The following is an 18,744-nucleotide window of genomic DNA, read 5'->3' as shown; positions in this document are numbered from 1 at the left end:
CCTTGATGCGGCCTACTGTGCGCTGAGCACCTACAAATGCCCATGGTCCCTGCTGCCTCTCTCCCCGGCAACGCTGGGAGGGGACCTGGGGACCCGGCACCCCACCCTGTGTGAGCACCTGTGGTCCAATTTCTGCAGCAGGTAGGTTTGGCCGTCCTGCAGGTCAGAGTCCTGCTGGAAGAAGATGCTGTTTTTGTCCAGTGTCTCAGGAAGCCCTGTCCACTGCCTTATGGCCTTGGAAACAAGCGAGGGGCTGGTGGTGGCCACGTGACGCCACATCCTCCGAGTCCTGGAGAGTGCTGTGTTTCGGACACAAAGCCTTCGAGGGGACCAATGCCCTGTGGAGCCTGTGAGGGGCCACACACTTTCTTGTTCTTTTCATCAATTACGGGTCATCACCCAATTTTAGTTTGGGGGGGGGAGTTAAAACAGTTCTAACAGCAGAACATGGTAATGTACGCCTGCAACCTCAGCTAGTCAGAAGGCTGAGCAGGAGGACGGCAAGTTCAAGGCCAGCCTTATTTTGAGACAGCAAGACCCTGTCTCAAAATAAAGTAAAAAGGGCCGGGGATTAGCTCAGTGGTGGAGCACCTGCCTGGCACGCACAAGGCCCTGGGTGTGGTCCCCAGCACCCCCTCAAAACTAAAACAATTTCTCAGATATTGATTGAGCACCTACTATGATTTCCCTGGGATGTCTCAGAATGTGATTATTCTCATTTTAATTAATGTGTTTAGAAAGGTGCACTTTGGCAATGCTGAAAAACAATGCTTCGTCTTTCTCCCTCTGAGGACCCTGGGGCACGGTCTGTGCTGCCTTGGGCCTGGGCCAAGCCGTGGAGTAACTCGCAGGCCGCCGTTCTCCCTGGGGGTGTTGTCTTCTCTGATCCCAGGCAGATGCCTCCCGACTTCACCAAGGTGGTGGAGGCCAGTGTGGAAGCACCTGCGGGCTCCACTGGAGTCCTGGAGAGCCCAGGTGGCAGCACAGTCCACATTTGTCCCGAGGGTCACCTGTCCTTGTCCCGAGCCTTAGAGGTTTTCACACGCATGGACTCCAGGACCCATGAAGTGCCCTTTGGGCCTGGTCCTTGTCCCACCTGAGATGCATGGAAGCCCCGAGCAGCAGCTTTGATGGAGCCGCCACTGCTGCCCCTGCCACTGGGCCTCAGGTAAGTTCAAGACGAAGTCAGCCTCTGCAGCTAGGGGTGGCCTGCTCTGTCCACCTGGCCGTGGAGGTCTGTCCCTGGAGCCCAGAGCCCTCGCCACGAGGCCCGGCCTAGACACTCGAGGCCTGCCTCGCTGTGCTGAGCAGCACACACAGCGTCTACCTCTGAGACACACAGACCCGGTGGTCGGGGTCTTAGGGCCCAATGAGCTGCTTGTTCTGCCTGTAGTTCAAGGCCTCCCACCTGCCCAGGTGCAGGGCAGGGAGCTGCGCCCCGTTGGGATGCTCGCCACTTCCTGTGGTCCGCTTAGCTCACTCAGTCCCAAGTCGCCTGGAATCCGTTGGTGGGAGTCTGCCTCCCCTTCTCCTCCCGGCCCCTCCAGCCAGGGCGTCCTGGAGGGCGCTACAGGACCGGCAAACCCTGGCTCCTGCATCCGAAAGTGCAGCGACTCGGGCCACTTCCTCAGGCCGTCAGAGGGGAAACAGGGGCAGCCTATGTGGCTTCCATGAGACAGGTGCCCCAAGGCCCCTGCTTCCTGGTGGCGCTTATCACTGACCCAGACTCCCTGGCCACCAGACCCAAGGACCCCCCCCCCCCCCGGCTCTCAACCCCCTCATCTGCCCCTTGAAAAGCGTACAATCCAGGGGTCTTGACTGTATTTACAGGGCTGTGTGACCATTGCCACCAAGGATGTCCAGGTCATTTTCATTAGCCAGGAAACCTGTACACACTCAGGAGTCACTCCCAACACCCACTGCCCACCCTCCAGCTCCCCACCTGCTGCAAGCAGGGATCTCCCTTCCGTCTGTGGGTCTGCCTGCTTTGGTGACTGGACAGAAGTGAAACACATAGCAGATGGCTTTTTGCTTATCTGTTTTCAAGGTTTGCCCCCTCTGTGACAAACGCATCCGCGTGTCCTCTGTACCTTTTCAGGGCTGAATACTGTTGCACAGTGTGGCCGGACCACGTTTTCTCCACCCATCCAACAGCTGATGACCACTGGGTTCGTTTCCACTTTCTAGCCATCGTGAGTGGTGCTGCCATGAGGGCTCTTGCACGTACCCATCTTGTGTGGACCTGTGCTTGCTTGCTTTCTTTTTTTTTTTTTTAATTCATTTTTAGTTGCAGATGGATACAATACCTTTATTTTCTTTATTTTCACATGGTGCTGAGGATCGAACCCAGTGCCTCACGTGCTAGGCAAGTGCTCTGCCACTGAGCCACCACGCCACTGCCCAGCCCTGTGTTTGCATTTCTTCGATGTGGACGAGGAGAGGAAGCGCAGGCTGCTCCAGGGCCGCTGCACCTCTGCGCAGCCTGAGGGTTTGGTTCCTCTGGCTCTTTGCCCACAGCCGTCCCACAGGGAGCGAAGAGGTGTGGCCGCGGCCTTCCCTGCCAAGCAGTGACATCGGGCGCCACCGTGGGCTCACCCACGAGTTACCAACCTTCTGTGAAGAAACGTCCATTGACGTCTGCCAGCTTGAAGACTGGATTATCTGCCTTCTCTTGCTGAGTGTAAGCAGTCGCAGTACACTACAGGTACCAGGCCCTTGCCCACTGAATGATTTTCAGGTATCTCTGCCCATTCTTTTCACTTTGTTGATAATGCCTATCAAAACAATTTTTAGATTTTTTTTTTTTTTTTTTGTGGTGCTGGGGATTGAACCCAGGGCCTTGTGCTTGCAAGGCAAGCACTCTACCAACTGAGCTATCTCCCCAGCCCTAATTTTTAGATTTTGATGAAATCCAATTTATCTATTTTTCCTTGTGTTGCTGGTGTTTTAGATACAGCAAAAAAAAAAAAAAACAAAAAAAACAAAAACGACAAACAAAACAAAACAAAAAAACATTGCTTGCTCCAAAGTCACAAAGATTCACTCCTGTTTTCTTCTGTAATTTCATGGTCCCACTCTTTACACTTAGGGCTCTGATTCATGGGGGTTGATCTGTGTGTAGCATGATATAGGGCCTAATTCTTTTGCATGAGGATATTCAATTGTCCCAGCACTATTTGTTGAAAAGTCGACTGACCACAGACACGTGGGTTTATTTTGGGACTCTCAATTATATTCTGTTTTCTATAGTTATAAAGTTACTTATTTATTTTTAGTACTGGGAATGACCCCAGGGGTGCTTTGTCATTGAGCTACATCCCTAGTCCTTTTTAAACAAATTTGTTATTTTGAGTCACTGAGGCTGGCCTTCCACTTGTGAGCCTCCTGGATTACTATGGTCTCCTACCGAGTTTAGAAATCAGGAGGTACGAGTCCTCCAACTTTGTTAATTTTTAAGCGTGCTTTGTCTAATGGAGGTCTCTTATATTTCCATCTGAATTTTAGGATTAGCTGCGGAAGTTAGTTAGGACTGGAAAGGAACCTGCTGAAGCTGCACATAAGGCTGGGAGAGCCGCCGTCCCGACCAGGTTAAGTGCTGTGTCTTTCTGTCGAGATCTTGATTTCTCTCAAAGACGCCTTTTGGGTACAGGCTCACCTTACTCCCAAGCATATTCTTCATGCTGCTGCGGTCAATGGAGTGTGGCCGTGACTGTTTCGCCTGCCCCGGCACTGCACACAAACACACCCGAGTTCCGCGGTCTCATCTGGGTGCTCCGGCCTTGCTGGGCTCCTCTGTTACTCCCAACAGTCCCCGAGGGTTCCTAGGACTTAGTATGAATGAGATTACGTCATCCACAGAGTCAGTTTTACTTCTTTGGATGCCTGTTTCTTTTCTCCCCTTTGTAACTGCCTGGCTTGAGCCTCCAGCCATGATGAAGAAAGTAGCAACATTCTGGTCTTGTTCCTGATCCTAGGGGGAGAGCTTGCGGTACTTCACCAATAAGAATGGTGTTGGCTGTGGGTTTTCACAAATGTCCTTTATGTGGTTCAGAAATTTCCCTTTTATTCCTGGTGTGCTAAGTATTTGCAAGAGCATGCTGGACTTGGCCAGATGGATTTCCTGCCTCTCTTGAGATGGATGTGTAGTTTTTCCTCGATCCTGTGAACATGGCACGCAGTGATGATAGGGGTGGGTGTGTGTCTGAACCAACCTTGCATTCCTGGCGAAAATGCCACTAGATCGTAATGTGTAACCCTCCTACATGAGTCACTGAAATGTTCTCTGCCTGTAACACCTGCTGTGATGGCATTCTGGACATGCCAGGATGGACTGGAGTCGTAAAGGAAAGAGGCAGGTGGCTTGGGTCTCAAGAGGTGAGGAACGAGGTCCAGGGCCGTGAGTTTGGGCAGCAAGTCTGCAGGCAGGGTTGTGGACCTTTGTTTATACTGCCTGGTGCAGAACAAAGCTTCCAGAACTTTACTGTGCATCAGAATCATCTAGGAATTAAAACGCACCCCAGGGCCCGCCCAGGGATGCTGACTGGGCAGGTGGAGACTGGAGAACGTGCATTTTTATGGGTACCGATGCTGTGAGACATCACTGCATAGACACAAAGTAGGGATGGACCACATCCTCTAGGTTGGCACACCCTCCCCAGCCCCAGAGGGCACGGGCCACCAGCAGCACAGGACCCAGGCGCAAAGCTGGTTTTATTTTCCAGATCAAAGGGAGAGGAGTGACTTCATAAATATTAATTTCTTTTAGCATTAACTCGACCTGGTTAAGTGGGTGGGAATAAGCACTACCTTTAACTTACAAATGAGAAGAAACGGTTGTTTTTAAAAGTAAAAAAATCACAGAAAATTCTGGCCTTGGAACTGAAACTAGAAATCCTCTGGTTCGGTGACATATTCCATCTGCGGACAGAAAAGGTGATTGTAACACCGTTGAAGTCCATGACAGTGTGAGGCTGGGGACACAAGGAAGTGGGGCCCCGCCAGGAATGGGAGGTGGTCACGTTAATGGCTGGAACATCCACGGGTGTTGGCTGATCCTGAGTCCTCAGCACTCCTTCCTGAAGAGGCTGCAGGATTAGCACTGACTGCAGGAAAGGAAGACCAGTTAGGTTTGCAGGTGAATCCACTAGAGCACGCGGTGCCTGGCTGCTCTTCTTTCAGTTCCTGGGAGGGAGGCTCCTGGGTTTCCTACGGGGAGGACCCTGCAGCACCTGCACCAGGTGCGCCTGCTCAAATCCCCACGCCCAGACCAGGAGCAGAACCCCAGTGCGCTGGCTGGCAGAGAGCGGGGGACTGCCAACGCCAGTGCTCCCTAGAACTGTGTGTCTATAGAAGACAGCTGCCGATGCAAACCGGGCAACAGCACTCAAAGATGTGGCCCTCTGGAAAGGCTGGACCCCAGTGGGATGGGAAGATAGACGGCTGCCGCCGAGTATCTATTCCTATTGACTCGTGTGTGCAGTTCACCCTGAAGAGGCTCACCTTCCCATCCACTCTCCCAGCAGAGCCCAGCTCCAGGTGGCTGGGCACCTGGAGGACAGCTGGTGTGCTGGTCACCTGAGCTCCCATCAGCCAGGGGGATGGAAATCTGCAGAAGCCGGACACTCCTCCTCGATGGTCTCCGGGGCTACATTTCAGAGAGCAAACGACTCAGGTTTTCAACCCCAGACAGCTCTCTGGTAGCAAGGCTGATCCCAGCACACCCTGGTTTCCTGCAGGGTCAAGTGAATAACGGAGGTTCGTGCATAGCAGGCGACCTAATAAACCCAAGGTACCATTCTGGTCCATCTGGTTCAAAGGGAAGTGTGAGTAGAGTCATCCTTGGAAAAGTGGGTCCCCTTCTACTCAACCTTACAGAGGGTCTTTTTAAAATTGCCTTTCTTAAGACTGGAGTGCCCAGTGGCCCAGCTTGGCAGTGAGTGAGCGCCCACAGCGACCGACCTCACTGGATGGAGTACCATCCCCACAGTCACTGTAAGCCACAGGCATTACTTTTAAGGCAGTGTTAATGGACTTCTCATCCGTAGTTCTCCTAATTGGCTTAATATTTATTGTAGGGTGTTTCTGATCGGGGCCCAGAGCTCCAGTAAACGCAAGCATATTTAGTGATGTGCTAATGAGGCGCCTGCAGTCGCGAGGGGTCGCTAGGTGAGTTACGGCTCTCCACCCGATTCCGACTCGGCCTGCTGAGGGAACTTGCTAGGATATCTTAAGTCACCGCCGAGGTCCCTGAGCAGCTGTTGGGTTTGTAGAACCGCGGACATATGAACTTTATTGGCAGTAAATGTCACTCCTGCGAGCAGACGGCCTGCCTGCACCCCCATGGCTCCTTGGAGGAGTCTGCCACTGTTGGGGCTAGCACAGGGCACAGTCCCTGCCTGGACACCCAGGGACCGGGAGGGTGTCCCTGCTCTGCGGCTGGGGCTGGGGGCATGCCCACTGACAGGCACGCCGTGGTGACAGAAATTCGCTTTGAGTTGCAATTAGTGGCGCTGTCATTTTCGGGGGCTCCTGCCAATTAATTAAGCCTGTCAAACAGAAAAACCACAGCGTTCACATGATAATTTATATTGGAAGAGACGAGCTTCCTGAGCACAGTGGCTTCTTCCACAAACAGAATTCTCCCTCAGAGCACTGAAACAAACACGTGAAGATAACCGAGATGAAACCACACAAGAAAGCGTGCGCGCGCGAGGGGGAAAAGAAAGTTAAACTGTCCTTGTTATAATTGTTAACTCCGATGGCCAGAGTAGGAGACAGGCTGATTAAAACTCCAAACGAGCCCCCAGTTCCCTGAACCCTCTGCGTCCGGGATGATAGAATCAGAGGAGTTTATTCATACCATTAAGCCCCAGAGAACTTAATTGAAAGAAGAGCACAGCCCGGACCTTGACAAGCGGGAGGTCACAGTAATTGCTGCCGGACATATTTAACATTAAGATAATCAGGCCATTAATTACCCTTTGGATCATTAAATCAGCCAGTTGCAAAATGAAATTTCTGCCTCTATTACTCACTTGAGAGACCACAGGGGTGGCCTTTAATTTATCAGGGAGCTTGAGATACAAAGGCTGGGGCTGGGGGAGGGCAGGCGGGGAGGGGGCCGGTGCACAGTGGCGGCGGTGGGGCAGGGCATCAATCCGCCATGCTCGGTGATCGAGGCAAATTAACTAGGTAAGATAACCTCCGCTTCCAAAGGCAGAAGCTGGGGGTATGTAAATAGATGAGGGCAGACAGGGAGCTCAGAGTCTGCACACCACTTAGCAGGATAATAAAGGAAATCATCCTTGATTATCAGTGCTAATTTGGACACTGCCGGTAGCTTGTTATGCGTGTTCTGAGTAGCATTTAATTAATTCAATTGCTTGTTAATGAGGGAAGTGACATGTGGGGAGCAGATGCCACCCAGCTGCAGATGGACTCTGGTCATCATAGCAAAGTCCTTTTTTCTACTTCTCCTAGTTTTTCCCCTCCCCATTTTTTTTTAAAGAAAGAGAATAGGAAAAGGTGTCAAGCGTAGAGGAACACTCAAAAGAGACAAAACACTGACCCCGGCAGCCAAGGACTGTTGAAAAATAATCAGATGAGACAGCCCCGGGGCTGCGTGGGCAGGCACGCTCCCCGAGGCCACATTTGGAACCGCGCATCTTTGGGGCAGGAATCTGTGCCCGAGATTACTATATTGTGATCTTATGATCAAACCTAACAAGACAAAGACATGGCCGAGTGGGGCTGCTTTTAATATTTCAGAGTTGGCTGCAGGGATCCAATTATTTTCAGTTTGGATACATTTCCCCTTTATCAATATCACCATGTGCATAAATAAGATGAAAGTGGCGTTGCGGAATCAAAAGCAGACGGCACTCCGTCGCCGGGCAGACCGCTTCAGTCTGCGAGTGCGCGGCCGGGCTCCCCCACGCGGGTTTCTTACGTGGGCACCGATCTTCCTATCCACGGCGACATCTTTTTATAGGTCAAAGGCAAGGAGGATGTTTAGGCATGGAGGTGACTTACAAATAATGAAAAAAAAAAAAAAGGGAGAAAAGGGAAAGCAAAGGCGGGAGGAGACTGTGCACTGAATCAGCCAGCGCGTCCCCTTCCAAGTAGCATCAAAGAGGTGCTGGGGGATTTCAGCCACGCTCCGAGCTCCTCTCAAGAGCTCTTTCATGGAATTGAAAACACAGTGCTGCACTTCCAGGTTCTTTTGATTCCGAGTCCAACGCACCAGGCTCTGAGCACAGGTAAATAGGCTACCTGTGCTGAAATGCAAATAGCAACGTCCCTGCAGACCCTCGCGGGCCAGATGCCTGAGACCGAGAGACAAAGATGGCAGGCGAAGGCAGAGCCAGAGCGCCTAGAGGAGGGCGGCCTCTGCCCAGAGGGCTCCGCTCGATCCCTGCGGTCAGTCCACAGAGCTTCTGCGTGAGAGGGGACGACAATAAAGAACGCCGTTACATCGCTGCGTGAGGTCCCCAAGCGGGTTCGGGGGACGGCTGCGCCTGTGCTGCCGAGGCGGAAGCCAAGAGGGGACCCCGCCACGCTGCTGCCCTGCAAGCTCCTGCGCCCTCTGGGTTCACCCGTTCACGCACCAGCAGCGGTCACCTGACAGCTGGGATACTCTACCCCTAGGCTGGCACCCTTGCATTTGGAAGAGGAGCTCGGCCCCTTCTCCCCACAGTGCAGTCCCCAGTGTCCTCACACAGGGACCTGCCTGCCCGGGCCCCAGGCCCAGCTGCTCAAGCTGCCACGACGTCCTCATCACGGTCTGGCACCCCAGCTTGCACCCAAGGCAGCACGCGCGCCTGCTGAACATGCACGGCCCCGTCCCTCTGCCCGTGGTACTGCCCCAGCACCACGTCCACATCCCGCGTAAGGCCCATGTTTTAAGTGTGTCCTTAAATGGTATCAATGGCAATTAGAGGGGAATTCTGATTCTACCCCAGATGTAGTTAATTGTTGTCGCATCGATCTCACCTCTGAAACGATTCCTTCTCCAAATTAAACCCCCATTACAGAGGGGGACCAGGGCATCTTTCCCCCTCCTGCGACAATAAATTTAATATCGAATGTACTGGACAAAATGGCAGCTGTTGCAGAATCCATCCAAAAAGATTTTTTTCCCTTCCTGGGAGTAATTAAAAGATGCTTTCCTTGACTAATGATTGTGCTGTTTAGGAACGGGAAGTCAATACTGCTCCAGCCGCAGTCAGCTTCCATTGATCACGACGCTGCTCAAGTTTGAAAGGCAGTTCTCAGGTGGCTGCGACTCATGGAACCAATTACAAGCAGTCCAGAGCTGCTTTCCTAGGGGCACAGGGACAGCAGGCCCAAGGCCAGCCTCTCTGCCCAGTGCCCGTCCTCCTGGGTGGCCTGTGTTTCAGGGGACCCAGGGTGCTCTGGAGAAAGGTCTGCTTGCGTGCCGGACCCGAGTCTCCGAGTGCCTGTGCCCACATGGGTGGGTGCCTGGGGTGGGAGGGTGGCTTTCCAGTTACGTCCCACTATCAGGAGGAACCCAGACTAGGGTGCCTCAGGACCTACTCAATCAGACTTGGCTCTCTTTGGATAAACATGTATTTAAATATACACTCATATACACATTCAAAATATAGATACATACATTGTAATGGCTAATCTGAAGGGTCAACTTGATTGGACTAAGAGATGCCGATGAGAAAGAGGCCTCTGGGTGTGTCCGTGAGGGTGTGTCTAGACATGCCTGGAGTGTGGGACAGTGAGCTAAGAGCAGACCCTCCTAAGTTGGCAACGCTGCCCAATAGGACGGAATAAAAGCTGGAAGAACAAGGAAGCAGGTGCAGATGCAGCTCGGCTCTTCTCGAACGGGTACTGTATCTTTGCTTGGATCATCTGAGGATATCAGACTCTGCCAGTGATTCTCCAGGGAGTTTCCAGAAGCCTTGGTCTCAGACTAGGGTAGCACTGTTGATCCTTCTTGTTCTGGGGCTTCTGCTTCTTGGTCTATGCAGCTGCTGGTTCTTCCAGCTCTCCAGCTGCAGACGGCCATTGTGGACTATCGAGCTTCTGGTGGTGTAAGCCAATCTAATAAATCCCCTTTTACAATCACACTTCCTGATGATGCTGTTCCTCTAGAGAACCCTAACACGTACATACGTATACTCATTTATTTTGTGGAACCAGGGATTGAAGCAAGGCCTTGTGATTGCCAGGCAAATGACACACCGCTGAGCTGCACCCCAGCCTACTTTCTGGTATCATCTCTGGGCCACATAAAAAGTCCCCTGACAAGCCTAGATTCTGCAGAGAGGAGGAAGAGGTGGGAGAGGCGGGGTACCTGGACCAGACCCCTACCCTCGTAGGCTACGGAACGCCCTGCAGGACCTCTAGCCCAGACCTTCTGGTTTTCACCTCCGCTTGGGGACGGTGCGGTGGTGGCAAGTGTTGGCATCATGGCTGTGCTGCCGGACTGTGTTGTTTTGCTTTGACTGTGTATCTAAAGCTTCCTATGTTCCGCCAGGACCCCAGCCTTCCCAGTGGCCTTGCGCTTTGTCCCTGTGCCTTCCAGTGGCACTGCTGGCTGACTTCCATCCTCCAGGAGGAGCAGACACAAAAACAGACCAAAGTGCCTCAGGGCCCGTGCCAGTCCTGCTGCTGCAGCTGCCCAGGCTCCAAGGCCCTCACCGGCTTTTGCTTGGCCGTGGCCTCACAGGAGAGTCCAGCCCATGGGGACAGATGCGCTGATGTGCATACCTGTGTGCGGGCTGAGCCCTCCCACCATGCTCCTGCCTTGGTGCAGGCCACTGACCTCCCAAGCACACCTCTGCATCCCACGTGGCCCTGGACACAAGCTCGGGCAGCTCCATCCAGGGACATCTCCCCAGGCGCATCAGCTGGAGCGTCCCCCACTCTCCAAACCCCGCCGGCCTGGCAGCCTCTGCGGGCCCTGAGGACCTCCTCCCGCCTCTGGGGCACAGCCACCATCCTCCATTTCTTCCATGAGAGAGGGCTCAATGAACAATTGCTGAATTTAGTCAAAAACAAAATTCCCTGGGAGAATTATTAAAGGCACAAAGAACTATTAAAGTCAGTTCTTGTGTACATTGATCTTAGCAGTGGACGTAACCTCACCAACACCTCCATGGCCTTGGAGAGGAGCTGCACCCTAACACTGTGCCCCCCTTTCTGTGGCACTTGGGAAGGAACACAGGGTTGCTCACATGCTAGGTAAGTGCTCTACCACTGAGCTACATGCCCAGCCCTTTTTAATTTTTTCTGTCGAGACAGGGTCTCCCTAAGTTGCTGAGGCTGGCCTTGAACTTGCCATCCTCCAGCCTCAGCCTCCTGAGTTGCTGGGATTATAGGAATGTGCCAACGCGCCTGGCTATCGGCACTGCTCTTTAGGAAGCCGGTGCGGCCCAAGAAAAGGTGGGGTTCTGCTGCAGTTGCTCCGTCTGTGAGAGGGAAGACTTCGAAATATGTCTCTGAACTAAAAGGATGTGATGGGTCTGAGGTTCCACAGATCAGGAGCTACAAACGCCAAGAGCTGCATTCAAAGATGTGAAGAACTATAAAATACCCGCGGTTTCCACTTATGAAGGTGAAATTAATGTGAAATTTACCAGCTTAAAAACAAACCCACAACTTCATTTCTAATCATTTTAAATAGTTTCTAATTTTAATAGACAGAAAAACAAGCTTTTCTAACTCATGATACTAAAAACAATGTGTGTGTTCCTTTGGAACTTGAAGGATGAGGTGTATGAGATTAATGTTTTCAGACATTTTTCAATGTTTTGTTCATTCAAACATCAAACTCAATCTATTTTCCATTTTCAGACTGAAATTCTTTCAATGATTAAATGTAATATGATTCAAACTTTGAAGAGTTTAAAGTTTTATGGTTGAAAACCAGCTGTTTCTAACTTGGTGTTCGACAAATCAGGGTGGCTTCAAAAGATGCGTGATTCCTTGGCTTTGTTCAAAGTTACCTGTGTCGGCACCGCACCATACAACCCGCGCACACAGAGCCCGCGTATTGGACCCAGGGATTTCCACCAAGTCAGCCTGGCACGCCCTGTGGTCCTGTGCACCTCTCCAGAGGAGCCCCGGCAGAGCAGGACTGGGAGAGGAACCCAGGCCAGCACCACGCTCTCGCTCTGCAGCCTGCCGGCTCTCATGTCACTGTGGTCACCAAAGCCTGCGCTGAGCCATGGACTGAGCGCCCTGGACTCTGACTCGATCGGATCACCAGCAGAACAGAGCAGAGCCTTCTCCTGTGGCTGAGGATCGAAGACGCCTCCCTGCCTTTGCTTCCCCCAGCCCCGAGGAGTGAGCATGGGCAGCGCCTCCAGCCCCTGCTTTCTAGGTGGGAGCAAAACCACGCGCCTGGGGCCCGGGAGCAGCACCGAGGACGCGCAGCCGTGGCCACCCACCCTGCAGCCGTGAACCCGCCTGCTCTGAAGACGTGCTATTTCCCACCTCTGAGGGGCATTAAATATGTATGTGTCCTCTCAAAAACGGTTTGTAATAGCTGTGAATGACAAATGAGAAACTAAATGGCCTCAAAATAAATGCGTTTTTTACACTGGATAACAATTAACATTAATGAGGAGTCGCCATACATTATGCTGAACTTGGTTGATTAAATGTGTTAGAAATACATTTTAGGAAGTAAAACATATTTTCTCCCCACAAACTCACTTGTTGGCAGGGGCCGGGGGTGGTTACCAACAGAGCAGATGCTTACCAAAGACCCAAGAATAATAAACAAAATTAAAGAATCAAAAATTCATAATTAGTGTTAGCACAGCTTTATGCCTATTAGAAATGTATTAATTAAAGTAATACATTCATAAGGTTAGAAGTTTAATACATTTCTAAGAGGGGGAGAGAAATCCCCAAGGCCTAAAAACAAACATAAAAAATTAAGTAGTTTGAATCACCCAGTCTGCTCAAGAACAACTTTAAACACGACGTTTCTGGGCGGCCTGACCAGTGTTCCTGCAGGTTGCTGGGGCCACGCTGAGTGGCTGTGCCTCAGGCCGGCCCGGCTGTCCAGCTGTGGCGCCCACCTCTGTGCCCCGCCCTGCCGGTCCTACCTTGTGGAGTCCACGGAGGGCTTTGTCCGCCCCTGGCTGCTCTCTTCCCAGACGCTGTTGGCCAGCTCGTTCCCAATGGATGACATCACCCTGATCAGCTCGAGGGGCCAGTCGTCGAGGTCCAGCGATCGGACCCGGGAGAGGTGTGTGCCCAGATTCCGGTGGATCCCTGAGCACTCGATGCACATGAGGGCTCCTAGGTTCAAACTGGCCCAGTTAGGATCTGCGGGAAGGGGAACAGGGGCCAGACACGATCAGACCGTCATCACTTACTTGTCCCCACCGTCCTTACGAGTCTCAGGACCAGCTGGTCAAACGCCACACTGGGCAGGACCCTCCCTAGAGTCACAGGACTTCTGCCCCTGGCCAATACTGCTCGAGGCGTCTTCAAAGATGCAACACGTTTAAAGTCTGGCTGAAGCACAAGCCCACAGTTTCCCCCACGATGCATGATGCCAAGGGCAGGTCTGGCCAGAACCCTTGGCGAGACGCCCTCTCTGACACTTCAGCAGTGCTTACTTCGAGAGGGCTGGGCGTCCACTGCAGATAGCTGCCCGGAGGGCAGGAGGACGCAAGCTGAGACTGCTGGTGACACAGGGCTTGGGTCAGTCCCAAAGCCACAGCGCTCCTCAGAACCATCTCTGCTAAACCAGCACAAAGTTTTGATGGGCCCACGATGGAAGTGTTCGAGGATTTCAGAGAGGAAAGAAGGATAAGAAAACCCACGCTCAGTGTTCCTTCCAAGCAGCAATGGCGCTGCTCCTGCCTCATGGCTGGCGCCGGGGCCCTTGGTAGGTTAGGACCCAGTCCCATCACCCTGACTTGCAGGATGGATGGCAAATGCTTCAGGCTGTGATACCGGGCCAAGGACCCAGTTCTGCAGGACAACGGACCTGTTCAGAGAAGGGTTCTGGGACCCCTGCGCTGCATCCCTCACGGTTGCCGGCTGGGATCACCGGGGGCCAGACCCTCAGGCCCCGCGGGCCTCGGCTAGAACCCACAGCCGATTTGCCAAGGTGTTTTCACGGGCAGAGAAGGCGAGGCCCAGCCCATCCAGGACAGTCGCTATTCCCCAGGCACACCTGAAGAGCCACAAGGACACCAGGTGGCCGATGTCGGGTGTGAATGATTCACTGTGGAGGTGCCCACAAATGGCGAATGGCAGGAAGGGCTGCCTGTGAAGCGATGTGTCCATCAGTCATTTACTTAGCAACTAGTCCACATTCAGGAAGTGATGCCAGGAGGAGAGGCCAGGGGAGAGGCCAGGGGAGAGGCCAGAGGAGAGGCCAGGACCAGAGAGAAGACAGGGTGGGAAGGGGAAATCCACGCCCCAAATGAACAACAAAACAGAACAAGGAGGCACAGCTGCTGAACACAGACAAATGAACACATGCAGAGGTGGCACAGGATCTCAGGAGCAGCCGGGGTGGCTGGGCAGACACTGGCCTGACTGGCCTTGCTGGAGTTCAGAGCCCCATCTCGCCCTGCTGTCCCCTTCCCCTCCAAGTCCTACCTCTGCCTGGCCACCTCTGCTTCTGCACCCCCATCCTCTGCAACCTGACTTCTCCTTCTACTGTCCCCTGAACAGGGCAGCTCACATCGCCAGCCACCTCCAAAAGCCACACCCAAGGACCCCTGCTGCCATCATTTACTTGACCTCTTGCTGCAGACTTCCCAATTCCCTCCTCGCAATGCTGACGTCTAATGCCACCTTGGTCAGCAACCTGTCTGGATTTTCCTCCTGCCGTTCTGGTTGTTGTATCGTGGTCTCCCGGACCGTCCCTCACCTCGGGGCTCCCACGGGCTTGTCTCTTTGGATTCCACACTCTCTTCCAAGCAAACCTGTTACAGTTTAGACGTGAGGGGTCTCCAAAAGCTCACGTGTGAGACAATTCAAGAAGGTTTAGGGGTGGAATGATCGGGTGGCGAGAGCCCTAACCTCGTCAGTGCGTTAATCCCGACAGGTGGTAATGGAAGGCAGGTAATGGAGTTTCTATTTTGCCCACGGTGAGCGGGGGTCCCTTCTGCTTCCTGATCCTCATGTCCTGAGTTGCCTTCCTCCTCCATGCCCTGCTGCTACGATGTTCTGCCTCACCTTGGCACAGAGCAATGGAGTTGGCCGTCTATGGACTGAGACCTCTGAAACTGTGAGCCCCAAATAAACTTCCTCCTCTAATGGTTCTTGTAAGATCTGTTGGCCATAGTGGTGGAAATGCTCACCCAACCCGCCCGACCCTCGCTCCAGTGACGGCCCACGTGCCAGTTGCTGCCTGCAGCCTCCCCTCTTCCTCACTCCTGAGTCACAAGCATCACGGCCATAGTCCACTTCCGTCCATGTCACGTAGAGACCTCCTGGTCACCATCTCGCTGTGAAGACATATTCTCCTCCTGACCTCGTCCAATGGCACTGGCCTCCCTGTCACTTAGGCAGGACCCTGGCAACCCACCTCAGATTTTCTGTCATTTTCATAGCTAACGACAGAGTTCCCAAGCTCTCTCAGATCCAGCTCTCTCTTCTTGAACCTTGTCCTTGCCACCAGAATGACGTGGGGACAGCAGCTCTGATCTGTGGTTTCACCTTCTGCCCATCAGACCACTCCCCACCTGCATGCGTGGAACGTGACAGATCTGGTCATGTCACAGCAGGGCTCAAAACCACCCAGGGCTGCTGTTTGCCATGTGGATCAAGTCAGATCCAGTCCCTGCCAGCAAGATCAGAACCGAGCCCACTACACAAGACCCTCGGCTGCTGGACCCGGTGGTGCAGGGTGCTCCCTCCCCGCCGGTTCAGTACTCGTTCTCTGGCCTCAGTGGGAGTCCTCCACCCCAGGACGTCCTCCTTGACCGCCCCGGCAGATGGTCTCATGGCAGCCTGCACTGCCCCAGGCTGAACCTCTGGGCCGCTGGGGAGGCAGGTGGCAGGCACGCACGACACTCTTTTCATTGGTCCCGCCTTCTCGGGGCTCTGCCTGACCCGCATTTTGCAGGCGAATCAGAGCGGCTGACTGAAGCAGAGAACCCCCTGAGGGGCTGGGGTGGTGGAGGCGAGGCTGGCTGGGGCAGGGCCAGGTGTACAGGGAGGTGACAGCGGGCTGTGATCTGACGGGGCAACACTGGCATGCACAATGGTGTGTCCACACCGGGATGGCTGGGAGACTGCTGGGAAGGCTCAGGGCCACCCTGGGGGAGCGAATCTTCCAAGGAGGCTGCAAGCTGGGGCTTGTGCTGGGCATAAGACATTGACACACAAGAATTCCTGGGAGGCTGTTGACAAACACAGTCCCAGAGGACACCCAATCTGTCCTGCCGAAGGGTGTCCCTCACCGCCCCTCCTCGCTGGCTCCCCACCTGCACTGAATCACCTTCTCTTTCCCCTGTGCCCTGTGACTCGCCCATCACTGAGAACTAGGGTGGACATTCACACGGTGTCCCTGGGTGCTCACCTGCATGACACAGGAGACTCACTTGGTGGAGGGGCCCACCGCTCTCTGCTCCATGCCGCTGCTAGTTCTCACGGACACAGACCAATGATCATGGCCTTGGGTCATGGCCACCCTGCCTGCTCCCAGACTGCCCCAGTCCAGATCTGAAGGAGGGTGTTCACACGGGGAGCCCTGCTGACTCAAGTCGCCATTGTCCCGGCTGCAGGGACGAGTGTGCTCAGCCCCTGCGAGCAGGCCTGAGGAAAGGCAGCCTCGCCTCTGCTCCAGCAGAGAGCAGCTTATCAGCACACGCTGGCCTGGAAGCAGGACTGGCACCAACGGGGAAGATACAAGAAAACCAATGAGCCATCAGAGGGGGCAGAACCAGGCACCCCTGGAGGAGCAAGAGGACACAGATGCACATGTGCAATTTAAACTCGGTGGTCAGAGGCTGGGGTGTGGCTTGGTGGTAGAGAGCTTGCCTAGCACACACGGTCCTGGGCTCAACCCCAGCACTGCAAAAACAAAACAGAAACACCCAGTGGTCAAGGATGGACTTCTGGAGAGTGACATGGGAGCAAGGCTCTGAGGACTGGGGACAGGGATGGCTCTGCCTGTGAGCTAGCGAGGGCCTGAGAAGCTGGTGAGGCACCCCCTGCAACTTTGGCTGGGTCACCTGGGAGGGAAGAGCACCCACAATGTTCCGACAGCACGGTGGCAGGATCAGCGTGGAGCAGTGCTGGCCATGGCTTTGTGGGTGAGGGGACGATGGCAGCAGAAGGCTGGACTGCCCCTCAGGGTTTGTCCTTGAATGGCTAGCTGCTGGTGAGGTCAGGAGCCCCAGGTTCTGGGATTCCTATGGGCTCCAAGGGCAGGCTTTCTTGGGCATGCTCCTGTGGGTGGCAGACTCCTAGCAGAGCTGGACTCCACCAGGCTGAACAGGGACCTTTATGGCAGGACTTCCCAGAGCAGGGATGGGCCAAGGCCATGATGGATGCTGTTGAGTTTCCTAAATTCATTAGATCACAGACTCCCTTTCTCAGTGGTTACCCCCAAAGCTGAGTCTAGCACCCACCCTGGAAGCTGTGGTCTGGGATGTGCCAACAGTGCAGACAGAGGGGGCTCCTGGTGTCCAGAGCCAGACTCACTGGGAGAAGTACGTGCCACCCCTGGAGTGCAGTATCTCCTGGGGCCAGACGCTGCCATGACTGCCCCTCAGTTCTCCAGACACCTGGGTGCCCTGGCGTGGGGCCAGCAGCGGTGCTGATGGGCCCCTCCTAAGCTGGTCTGAGCCAGGCTTGCCATTTCTATCAGCTTTCCTCTTGGAGTGGCACAGCAGGGACCAGGGCACCCACCCTCCAAGGCCCCTCCTGGACACCCCCATGGTCCCGTGGGTGCTCATCCTCCCTGTGGTGAACGTCAGCCTGGGCACGTGCGTTTCCCAGCCCTGCACCCAAACGAGATGTCTTCACCTCCAAAGGTCCTGACCAATGTGCAGTCTACGTGTGTCCTTGATCTCAGACCCTGGAGAAAGCAGAGCAGGCAGCCCCGAGCTCGGGCTTGAATGCTGGGTCGTGATTCGCTATTTCGGTGACCCTGCAAGAATCATTCAAGCCCCTGGGTCTTTGTTTCCTCCCCTGTGACGGGCCCACAGTGGCGCCAACTCTGGGTGGTAAGAATTAAAGACAGCCCTTGTGGGAGACAGCATGCCTGACGAACAGACGTTCAGTGCCTCCTTTCCCAGCTGCCAGCTCGGCCTCGTCCCTGTCCCTGCTCTGCTGCCCAGGTGTCCTTCCACCCACACGGCTCCCGCATCCTCACCCTGAGCACACCCACGCCCCACCCATGACCTCCAATGTGCCACAGGCCACGGTCCCCACAAGCCACGGACCAGTTCCTTTTAAAGGAATCCGAGATGTAAGGTGGGAACAGGGACAGACCTTTCCTCATGGACGGTCTAAATCCGAGATGTACGGTGGGGACAGGGACAGACCTTTCCTCATGTTTTGAAAGTAAAATCTTAAAATTCAAACAGAAGAAGAGACTTTAAAGAAGTATCTCAAGGGGCGTGAAAGCGGCAGCCCGTCTCCCACGACTCGCTGCGTCCCTTCCACAGTCTGCCGACGAGTGGCCTCTCAGGTGGCTCATCCCTTCCTGGAATAACCAGGGCGACCACCTCCTTCCCACGGTGCAGACCACCCAGCCCGCCTCCTCCTTGCTCTGCCTCTACT

The 18,744-nt window shown here is 54.0% G+C and overlaps 1 protein-coding gene across 11 annotated transcripts in view; it reads right to left on the bottom strand.

Moving 5' to 3' along the window:
• The window catches only part of AGAP1 (ArfGAP with GTPase domain, ankyrin repeat and PH domain 1), a 479,134-nt gene that overhangs the window by 40,442 nt on the left and 419,948 nt on the right, over positions 1-18,744 (bottom strand). For all 11 annotated transcript variants that reach the window (XM_079132266.1, XM_079132265.1, XM_079132259.1 and 8 more), the window contains one exon: positions 13,092-13,314. In XM_079132266.1, the coding sequence (XP_078988392.1) occupies positions 13,092-13,314 (223 nt within the window). The remainder of the gene's footprint in view (positions 1-13,091; positions 13,315-18,744) is intronic.

This window comes from Sciurus vulgaris (assembly GCF_902686455.1).
Source record: "Sciurus vulgaris genome assembly, chromosome: 3".
Lineage (NCBI taxonomy): Eukaryota > Metazoa > Chordata > Mammalia > Rodentia > Sciuridae > Sciurus > Sciurus vulgaris.
Note: the sequence above shows the minus strand (reverse complement) of the source record. Positions and strands in the feature narration are given on the sequence as shown.